The sequence below is a fragment of the Aegilops tauschii genome, chromosome 4 (genome assembly GCF_002575655.3).
Source record: "Aegilops tauschii subsp. strangulata cultivar AL8/78 chromosome 4, Aet v6.0, whole genome shotgun sequence".
NCBI lineage: Eukaryota > Viridiplantae > Streptophyta > Magnoliopsida > Poales > Poaceae > Aegilops > Aegilops tauschii.
Window position 1 is genome coordinate 350,782,374 of NC_053038.3, and position 11,542 is coordinate 350,793,915.

Genomic DNA, 11,542 nt, shown 5'->3' on the forward strand with positions numbered 1-11,542 from the left:
TTAGTCTAAACAGAATTAATTAAGTTAATTAATTAATTAATATTACTTTTATTTATTTATTTATTTATTCTTTAATAAAAACGTTCTGGGGCGAGGCCCCTTGTCATAGGCCCCTGGGGGCCTTAATGGGCACGGGTACGCGGGCGCCAGGAGCGGGCACTGGGCACCCGCCCAGGCCGACAGGGGAGTGATGGGCACTGGGCGCCGGCGGCCACCACGACGAGGGGCAGTAGCGGCGCAGCGGGCCAAGTATGCGCGTCGACGCGGCGCAGCAGGGCCGCCGCGGGACGGAAACGGCAGCGGGCGGCGCGGTGGTTGCCGAGGTCCGGTGCAGGGTGGAGGTGGCCGCGGACGACCGTGGCGGGGCGACGATCACACATCGGGGCGGTGGGGCTCGCGTAGACGCAAGTGGGCGCACGCGGTTGGGCGTCGGGCGCGGCCTTGGCCGCGGCCGGAGGTGGAGCAGAGCGGGAGGAAGCAGGGGCGGCCGGAGCGCGCGGGCGTGGGGAGAGCTGTGGTGGGGCGCGGTCGTGGTCGGGCATAGCGACGCGCAGAGACGGGCGCGTGCTGGGGCATGCGGAGCGGATGGTGTGGTGGCGCGGGCGAGCGCCGGCGTGAGGGCACGGGGAGGAGGAGACCGGGGTCCTCACCAGCGTTGGTGAGCAGGGGGCGGCGAGGCTCGGTGCAGCCTTTGGGGAGGAGGACGGGGACGCGTCGACGGCGAGGAGACGAGGAGGATGAGGCGACGGGCGGTGGCGGGGTCCGGTGAGGAGGAGGCTGTGGCACGGGCGCGAGGGAGGGGGGTCGTCGCCGGCGGGCGGCTTGTCCACCGCAGCAGGGTCGCCAGGCGGCGCGGGGCTCGAGCACGGCGCCCTGCGGAGCCAGGGCGGCGGCGGGGCGCAGGGCGAGGCGCGGGCACCGGGCGGCGGCGTCACGGTGTCAAGCCCCGATCCAGATCGGGATCGGGGGGGAGAGCGACGTGGGGTCGCGGGAGAAGAAGTGGGTGCGGTTAGGGTTTGGTAGTGGGCAGGGGAGGCCATATAGGCCTGCTTAGCTGGGCCGGCTAGCGCAGCGGTCTGCTGGGCCGTGGCCTAGTTGGGCCAAAGGGGTTGCTTTCTCTTCTACTTTTTCCCTTCGTTTATTTTTCCTATCTGTTTTAATTATTTTAGTTAGCAAACCTTTTACAAACATATAACTCCAGCTCCTAATTTACCATAATAACAAGGCAACTTCCTCAACAAACTTGGTGACCAAATGAATTAGTTTAATATTTTTTAGTATTTAAAAGCATTTAAATAATTGTTTTGCCGCAATTTTATCTACTATCGTGCATTTAAATATTTTATTTAAATATGGGTTCTTCACCATAACTACCTATGCAATATTTGTCACAACCCGAACATTTTAGTTTTAACATTTGAAAACTTTTGTTGTTTGCCTTAAATTCAAATTTGAATTTGAATCGGTTTTGAACTAACGCGAGATTAAGAACAGTAACCGTGGTGACGTGGCATCATTAACGTGGGATTACTGTAGCCTAATTATCCGGGCGTCACATCGTCCGCGCCGTCCGTGCTTTTGACCGTGGCCGCGATCATCGCGCGGTCACTGCGCCCCAGTCTACGCCTCGCGCTCGCCCGCATGCGCACGGCCTCGCTCGCCGCTCGCCCGCACTACTGCGTTGCTCTGCTTGCCTGCCCACCGCTGCTGCTGCCGTGCTGCTCCACCCGACCGCGTCCGCCTGCGGCCACCGTTCCCTGCCTCTGCCTCGCGCCCAGCACAGCCTGCACCCGCGCCCCACGCTCGCATGTGGCCACGCCCTGCACATTTGGGTCAGCATTTTCTTGGTCATTATTTGGTTCATTCATAGCACTAGTAGATGCATTGAGTTTTTCCTCCAACTGTGGACCAACGTGATCAAGTGCATTTTCTAATAGCACACAACATTCTGTAGAGTAGGCTATTTTAAATGCCATACTAAGAAATTTATGAGATAGTTCCTTGTACCGAAGCATAGCTTTCAGTTTTGGATTTTCTACCACATTCCTTCCTTGCCTATCCAATATACTTCCTTTGCGTGCTTACCTAGTCCATCTCTTCAAGACATAATGTGTTGCTAGTGTCTTTATGTTCATCAAATCAAGAACTTTCAATCCATGTCCACACAACACTCCTGCCCTTTCAAACATTCCACAAGTGCATGTTGCTGTTTGGTTAAAAGGATCACCTATCACTATGCGCTCATCCTCAAAAGTTGAATCACCATGCAAACTACCAATAGCAACAACATATTTGTTTCCATCCAATACTCTACTACATGCAGCCATGGATCTTTCATACTCACTTTGGAAAGCTTCAAAAATGGTTGGAGTGTACACTTTGCTTGCTTGTACCAACATAGGCGTGCTCATCTTGATTCTTGGTATGTTTTTTCTTGCTTCAAATTCAGATTCCAGCTCTTTGTTTCTTTTTTGTTCCACTATCCTTTCAAAATGCTTTAAAAATCTAACAATATGGAAATCAGATTTCAAATGGTTCTTCAATGAATTGTTGAAGCTCTCACTTAATTTTGTGCTTCTCACTCCCAAACTGAAGACGTCTCTCATAAAACATTCAGCCCACTTTTCTTTTACCTTGTAGATACTATCGAACCAAGTTTGCTTATGCATCTTTAACCTCATGTTGGCAAATGCTTCTTCAAACTCTTCCTTGTCCTCATAGCCATACATACAAGCACTAAAATCTATGAGAATATGTGATTCTTCGCCTTAATCTTTGTCTTCACCCTCCTCTTTCTCTTCACCCTCATCTTCGTCTTCACCCTTAATCGGAGATAGATGTTTGACAGCATTTTGCATTATATGAAATGTACACAGTCCATGATATGCTTCTGTGAACACATCCTCTACAGCTCTACCCATTGCATAATCTTGATCGGTATAAATAGTTCTTGGTTGTCTTCCATTATGCGCACCTAGGAAAGTTTTAAAGAGCCATTTGAATGAGGCTAATGTTTCGTCAAACATCAGTGCAGCACCAAAAACTTTAGTCTCCCTAAACTGATTGAGCCCAAGAAAAACACCAAATGGCCTATATTCCTTGTTTGTGCCAAAAGTAGTGTCAAATGTGACAACATCGCCAAAGTGTGCATAGTCTAACATCATTTTAGCATCAGCCCAGAAAATGTTTGATATATTCTCCTCACAATCTAGTTGCAAAGCATATTGAAATGATGGATTTTCAACAATTTTGTCTTGAAAATACTTTAACATGCTGCCCGCCTGACCAAAAGCCAACTCCCTCTGCCTCTTGCTTTGCAAATGATTTCTGTGATCACGAGGAGTGTATCCGAGATTAAGTGGTCCACCAACTTGACGAGTAGCAAGCTCATATGCAGCTTGAGGCCTAATTCCAGAATCATCCGCGGCTTCGATTTCAAAAGCTTGAAATTCTGAAATTTTCCTTTGGGAAGCCATCAGGTGGCGGGTTTGTGGCAAGTGAAGGAGGTGATTATGTTCAAGAACTACATCAGTGATTTCCAAGTTTTCGGACTCTTGATCCAATGTAAGACTCATCCGAGCTTTGCAATCAGTTCTTGTTTGAGCTCTAAAGCACTTCTGAATGAATTCTCTTTGCCCCTTTTTGCGATGACCTTCATTGGCACAAACAAATCTGCAAGAGGTTACCTTACCATCAAATTTGCTCACATTGTTGTACCTTTTCCTCACATCAAAGCCAACACGACCACCATATGCTCTCCAAAACAGCCAAGCCTCCTCTGAACTTTCAAAGAACATGCCAACTTGAGGCATCCCCTTCATTGCACACCACCCAATTTATCTGCCACCGCCAACACATATAATCAGCTGACTAAATTGCACAACACCAACTAATATTCTAGATGCAAACTTGAAACAATTACTAATACTAATATTGCACTAGTAGTATATCTGAATATTAGTTAGTGTTCTTTCACCAGTACTACAAAATTCAGATTGCTCTACTTCTTAATATCTGGTGTGTGCGTGTGTGGTGTGTGATCTGAACTTGCACAACCATGTATTATATCTGGTGTGTGTGATCTGGACTGGTCAAAAGAATTACTACAACTTGCAGAACCATGTAATCCCGTAAAAATGTTAAAGCATCATTTCAACTTCTGAATAATTAGGTGCTCACGGTTTGAGCTTGACTGCAGTAAAATTCGACTAAAATCAAAATTACCTCCGGCGAAACGGCGACTGCTGCTCCTCCTCCTGGCCGCCGCGCTCCCGCCGCCGGCCACGTCCCGGCTCGGCGACCACGAGCCCCCTCCTCCCCCGCACCCGCACGCCCACCAGCACCGGGTCAAGAGCGGCGGCGGTGCTGGCGGCGGTGGCGCGAGGCCGCATGCTCACCACCGCGCTCGTCGCCGCCGCGTCGCTGCTGGCCGTGCTCCTGCTCTACCTCTGCGTCGCCATCGCAGTCCGCCACATCCGCGGCAAGGGGGAGGGCGGCCGCGCATTGCAGCAGGCGTCCCAGGCGTCCCAGTCCTCCCGAGCAGCCGGGCCTTCACCTACGAGCAGCTCCGCGCCGCGACGGCCGGGTTCGACGCCGCGCGCAAGCTCGGGGACGGCGGCTCCCCTGCCAAACCCTCGCCTCCGTCGCGGCCGCGCGGGAGAACTGGATGCCGCCCCCGCGAAAACGCCTCGCCCCGCCTTGTCTCTCCGCTGAAACTACTAAAGCTGGGCCTTTTTGGACTTGAGTGAATCCTGTCCATTGAATATAGAATGAGGGGCTGATATTGTAGGCTAAGGCGCTCTGAGCCTTTGCTTCACAAAGGCACTGAAGCTGCGTCCGTGCTTGTGCGTGATGCACAGCCACACAATGGACGGGCCATGCCAAATTAGATTAGGGGCTTATTTGATGTTCAGCTCTAAGCCTAGCACAAAACACCCACTGATAGTTAGTCCCCACCACTAAATAATCCCTGGTTAAAGTTATGTGCAAATGACACGTGGGACCCATGCACTATTCCAAAGGATAAGGTTTAACTAGCCAAGTCAATGACAAGTGGGTCCTCTGCTAAACTAATCTAAACAATTAAATCTGTTAACAAATCAGTCAATGACAGGCAAGACCCACCGCACTGTTCACATTTGACCAGTCAACTGTTGACTGCTGAGGCAACAGTTGACCTAGCCCACCTGTCAGCCCCTTTGTCCTCTTGCTGGTACACTTTCTGGTGCATCTAGCCTTTTCCGTTTAATATATTATTCGAATAAAAATAAATCCCGTAATTTGAAAAAAAATTAAAACTTTGAAAAATCATAAAAACATATTTGTAACTCCGATGAAAAAGTTTTATACATGAAAGTTGCTCAGAATGACGAGACGAATCAGAATATGCAACCTGTTCGTCTGCCACACGTCCCTAGCATAGCGAACCTGCAACCGTCCCCCTCTGGTTCGTCTGTCCGAAAATGCCTAACACTGGGGAAACACTCCCGGATGATTTCCCCCTTTGCCGGTATCGTGTAGCACCGCGTTAGATTACCCCTAGAGCTGCTTATTGTCTTGTCATGCATAGTACTCCCTCCATTTTTGTATATAAGGCCACAAACCCATATTACAGGTACCAAGGTAGAAACTAATGGCTACTTAAACCAGTGTTGCAAACTAGTCTTTTCTCCTTGCTTGACGTGTTAATTAATGTGTATTTTTCTCTTCAACGCACAACAAGACAACTCTCTCACTCCTTGTTGGTTGATTAATACGGTGCATGCAAATCAATCTTCTCACTCCCGCATGCATGCATGAGGTATTAATGTCTTCGGTTGCTAGTACGAGGCAAACCTCATCAATTTTACATCGATTTGTGTTAGTGGCCTTGTATAGCTGCAAATTGTAATTTTGATAGTGGCCTTGTATACCAAAATGGAGGGAGTATTGCACTTGTTTGCTCTGTATTTATTGTTTCTTCCCCCTCTTCTCTCCGGTAGACCCCGAGCCCGCTGCTGATGCCGCTGTGATCGACTACGTCGACGACAACCCTTCTTCCCTTTCAGCGGAGCTTCCAGGCAAGCCCCCCCTTTGATCATCTCGATATCACCCATTCCATTCTCTCATGCTTGCATTAGATTTTGCTACTGTAATTGATTGCTCCTATTCTGATGCATAGCCTGCTTTTTGTAACCTGCTCATTGTACCTTACCTGCTTATCCTAAACTGCTTAGTATAGGTTGGTTGGTGATCCATCAGTGACCCCCCCCCACCTTGTCCCGTTGCCCCTGCTTCATCATCGACGACTCGATCAACGTGATCGACGACCAGAGCCCGACACCTCACATCACATCACGCCCCTTTTGTTGCTCGACTCTGCAGAGCTACTATCGAGTGCCGAGGGTGATACCTCACAACGCACTCCTGATGACAACTCTGTCGTGTAGCTATTCGGTCGTGGTCAACGAGGGTGGTTCCTCAAGTGTGAACCTCGAGGGTGGTTCCTCATATGTTCACCTTGATGATTACATCGAGTGGAATCCACCGAAGGTGATTCCTCGGGTTTTCCCCTTGATGTTTGGACACACGGTTACCTTGACTTTACTTGAGACCATTGTTGAAGTCGGGTCGGCCCTGAGGGGTACCCGCGAGTTGATGTGAAAGTCGGGCGGGCCCGTAGAGCACCCGCAAGTTTTCTACATGGCACGGCCGGGCAGTCTGGGCCCTTGCCGTAAGTCGATGAGACGGGGCGACGGGGTCACATTATCGTGAGTCTCTGCTCGTCTCCGCGAGCCCCCAATGCACTAACATGTTTGGGTATTTGTTCTGAGTTGGCCTCTGGCCTTTACGCACTAACCACCACGCGAAAATAGATATGGGCCTCGACGTCGCGGCATCAGCCGAAGCTTTGTCAAACGTCCAGTTCAGCATTGAGGCACGGCCTGGTCGGCGCCCCAGTGGAGGTGGCCTGTATCGCCCTGCACGCAACGACCCGGAGTGCAACGGGCGATGGGCCAGACCCCCGAGTGCTTAGGATGTAGACCGATGGGGACCTCTCTACTGAGCCTAGGTAGGGCTACGACGTGTTGATCTTCCGAGGCCGGGCATGACCCAGGAAAGTGTGTCCGGCCAGAGTGATCGAGCGTGTTGGGTAACGTGGTGCACCCCTGCAGGGAAGTTATATATTCGAATATTGTGTCCACGGTAATGGACGTTCAGACTTGTATCTTGATCTATTACAATTAGAACTGGTTACATGAGACATGTGATGGATATGTGGCTCCGAGATTGCTTTCTCGCAGAGAGTCGAGGAAGGATCTCTGGGCGTTGATGTTACAACATGTTTGTTAAATATTAAACTACTATTCTATACTCTTCTACATGCTGCAAGATGCTTGGAGTTGCTTGAAGATGCTAGTCTTCGATAGGCTAGGCCTTCCCCTCTATTCTGGCATTCTGCAGTTCAGTCCACAGATACAACCCTTTCATTTGATACCAATGCATACTTAGTATAGATCTGATGCTTGCGAGTACTTTGGATGAGTACTCACGGTTGCTTTGCTACCTTTTTTTCCCTTCTTCCTTCTTTCCGGTTGTTGCAACCAGATGGTGGATCCCTGGAGCCAGATGCCACCGCCGATGGATACTACTACATGGAGGCCGTCGACGACCAGGAGTAGTTAGGAGGTCCCAGGCAGGAGGCCTTGCCTCTTCGATCGTTGCTGCTTTTGTGTTTGCCTTCTTAAGGCATCCTTGTTTAACCTTATGTTTGTACTCAGATATTGTTGCTTCCGCTGACGCTTGTGTATCGAGCTTGTATTCGAGCCCTCGAGGCCCCTGGCTTGTAATATGAAGCTTGTATTATTTTTATTTGTGTCTAGAGTTGTGTTGTGATATCTTCCCGTGAGTCCCTGATCTTGATCGTACACATTTGCGTGTATGATTAGTGTACGGTCGAATCGGGGGCGTCACAAGGCCTTTCAAGCATGTTATTTCATGAGGAGACTGGGGGCTTGGAAGGCATTAAAGTATGTAGGAATGCCCCTCCTGTTTCACACATGCTATTTGCTGATGACTCATTGATCTTAATGAAAGCGGACACACATAGTGCGGGTACCCTAATGAGGGTGTTGGACACATATTGCAGGAGTTCGGGACAACTAGTCAGTAATGCTAAATCCAGTATTCCCTCCATTTACTTATACAATGCCACTATGAAATATACGTTTTGCATCAATACAAGGCCACCAACAGGAATCGAGGAAAGAATTAATGATATTTCCTCGTACTAGCAACATGTTTAATAATCCAGTAATCGAGGAGTACTTGCATGTATGCAGTCATAATGACACTACCTACTTCCTCCACTCAATTTCCTTGCATCCTTATTGCGTATTAATGATACCAGTAAACGAAAAGAAAAAATGGCTTGTAAATTATGCATTAAATTTTACCTTGATACCTGTAATTTGAGTTTGTGGCCTTGTATATAAAAATGGAGGTAGTATCTTTTTCAGTCCGAGCACTAATGTTGTTGTAAGGGAAAATGTGTGTAGGGAATTGAATATATTAACAGAAGCTCTCATAGATACATATCTGGGCCTTCCTACAATGGTTGGTGTGGACAGAAGTGACTGTTTCCAATTGATAGAGTGTGTCAAAGGTTCAAAGGTTGGAAGGAAAAAATACTTTCAATGCAAGGTAAAGAGGTCTTGGTCAAATCAGTGGCACAAGCAATTCCATCATATGCAATGCCAGTTTTTAAAATGCCGAAAGTAATTTGCATGTGATAACCAATGATATATCTAGTTTTTGGTGGGGAGATAATGATGAGAAGAAGATGCATTGGTTTGCGTGGTGAAAATTATATATACCGAAGAGGAATGGGGGCTCGGGATTTAGGGACCTACACAGTTTCAATCTTGCTATGTTAGCAAGTGTTGGCGACTAATTCAGAACACTGGCTCTTTATGTGCGCAAGTGCTAAGAGCTAAATACTATCCAGATGAAATAATTCTCAATACTGTACCAAAAAAGGGGTCGTCCTTTACATGGCAAAATATTGTTGCAGGCATCCAAACTTTTAAAAGAGGGTGTATTTGGAGAGTTGGCACCGGTTCTCAAATTAACATATAGCAGGATCCTTGGATCCCAACAAGCGTTACTAGTAAGATCATCACCCCTAGAGGCGTCACCATGCTATCAAAAGTGGAAGAGTTAATTGACCCTCACCTGGGAACCTGGGATGAGAACCTTATACGTGATTTTTTTTTTCTCCTGTCTACGTGCACAAAATACTACAGATCCCCTTGAATGTCCAGATGGGCGAGGATTTTGTTGCATGGAATTATACTCGCTCTGGTTCTTTTTCAGTTCGGTCAGCTAATCACAAAGAATTCAAACACCAATTTGGACACAGGCTTGCAGGAACAGATGGTCATGGGAGTATAAATGTCAACCCAGTATGGAAGGACTTGTGGCGGATGCGAGTCCCGGGCAAGGTGAAACATTTTGCATGGAGTTCTCCCTTGTTATGGCGTTCTAGCTTCTCGGTACGTACCTTGTTCACCACAGTGTCCTGTTTGTGCGGTTGGAGTTGAAGATGTACATCATTGTTTATTCCGGTGTAGCATATTTGGGATGAGCTTGGTTTGCTAGAAGAGATCGACAGATCTGTTATGGAGGATCGATCAGGATCGATAACGTTGGAAATTCTCTAGAAGCTAAACGCACTCTCAAATGAACTCCCAACTGCGGAATTAGCCCTTGTAGCGGCGTGGTATATTTGATGGCAACGTCGTCAGATGGGAATAGTGGTCCAAACTCCAGGAAAAACTGCACTATCTATTAGGGTCTTGGCTACAATCTTCATTAAGTCAACGACTCCTAAGATGCCAGATCAGAAGTATGATCATATGTGAAAGAAACCTTGCCACGGTTCTGTGTGCAGATACTCTCTTAGGTGCAAGTGGAGCTCTCGTTCGTGATGGTTATGGAGATTTTGTTGCAGCTGCAAATTGGTTCTTACCCCACGTCCGTGATGCTGAATCAGCAGAATTACTGGCTATCAGGAATGGTATGTATCTTGCAGCAACTATTGCCAGTGATAGTGTTGAAATCGAATTTGATTGCATGCTTGCGGTTGTCAACAAATGGCCATGGACTTCACAAAAATTGGACTTCACAAATCGCTACAAGCAATGGATGGCTACCCAGGAGCAGATTTGAGTAACCTTGGGGTGTCAACAAATGGCCATGGACTTCACAAAAATTTGCTTCAAGCATTGCTTTAGGAATCAAACCAAGTGGTCGACAGTTTGGCAAAGAATTCCAATTCCTTTGGTAGTCCATCTTCTGGTGTTTGGGAGAATTCTATCCCTGATTTTGTTCTCATCTCCTTGTAAAAAAGGTATAGATTACAAACAGAGCTATTCCTATTCTACAAGGCCTGGTAATTTTGAAGTTTCGGCACAACCAAAACATATAAAGGCTTAAAAACCTCGCGAAAGTATTTCCCCCCAATCACTTTATATCCATTTTGTTGACCCCACAACGCATAGTTCAGTATTCCGATTCTACATTGTACTTTAGAGCATCTCCACTAGTGCCCCCAAGAAGCTCTCCCAGGCGCCTTTTTGCACGCCGGCGGGCAAAAAACGCCCCACTCGGGGCCCCAGGAACCTGTTTTGCGCCGGATTCGGCGAAAGTTACGGCCGGCACGCCCACCCCAAACCCAGCCCCCTGGGGGGCAGCTGGGGACGCGGCATTTCCTTTTCGCATGCATCGACCCACTTGCCAGCCCCTCTCTCTCCCCTCTCTCCTCTCTCCTCTCCTTTCTCTCTTTTCTTTCTCCTCTCTCCTCTCCTTTTCCTTCCACCACCAACCACACACAGGCGGAGCGGAGCACCCATGGCTGGGGCGGGGCTCGCGCTCGCGCGGCCGGAACGGAGCATGGCCGAGGAGGGGCTCGCGTGCACGGCGCGGAGCGAAGCGGAGCGCGCATGGCCAGGGCGGGGAGGGGCTCGTCTTCTTCGTCCTTGCAGTGGCCGTCTCCGCCCGCGCACTCCACGGCGCCCTCCAGAGCGTTGTGTCCGGCATGGACTAGGGCCGGCTCCAGTCCAAGGGCGCTGCAATGGCCTTCTTGGCCAACATCACCGCCCCCTCCGCGCTTGTCTCCAAGCCCTTCGGCGACGCGCAACAACGACGAGTGCGACGAGCAGGCGGCATTCCGCGACCAAGCAGCTGCTGGAGAAGGCCGGCGGGCGCGGCCTCGGACGGGGCGGCGAGGTGGCGCGGCGAGTACGACGGCCTCGCTTGGGGATGGAAACGGCTGGAGATTTATTCATTCCCATGCCAAAATTCTCGCCGGCAGCCCCCCAAGTGGCGAAAAAAACGCCTCCTGGGGGGCTCAACGGCTGGAGATGCTCTTAACCTGAACAATCCACAGGAGTATATCCGCTATTCTGCAGTTGAATACCCACGTACTCCTACATTTTATGAGTAATAAGACTGCTCAAGTCCCAATCCAAATACTCCCTCCGTTCCGAAATACTTGTCGGAG

At 49.1% G+C, this 11,542-nt stretch overlaps 1 protein-coding gene across 1 annotated transcript; it reads right to left on the reverse strand.

Annotated features, from left to right (window-relative positions):
* Window positions 1-2,459: 2,459 nt before the first annotated feature.
* Window positions 2,460-4,349, reverse strand: LOC109757930 (protein FAR1-RELATED SEQUENCE 5). The gene is made up of 2 exons (XM_020316775.3): window positions 4,225-4,349; window positions 2,460-3,840 (listed from the first exon to the last, which is right to left on the reverse strand). Exon 2 carries the CDS (start codon window positions 3,819-3,821, stop codon window positions 2,769-2,771), a length of 1,053 nt encoding a protein of 350 aa, XP_020172364.1. The 5' UTR covers window positions 3,822-3,840; window positions 4,225-4,349; the 3' UTR covers window positions 2,460-2,768.
* Between the last annotated feature and the right edge of the window lie 7,193 nt (window positions 4,350-11,542).

Excerpts from the sequence above, each read along its gene's own strand:
- LOC109757930 (XM_020316775.3), bottom strand. The coding sequence starts at position 3,821 with ATGAAGGGGATGCCTCAAGTTGGCATGTTCTTTGAAAGTTCAGAGGAG.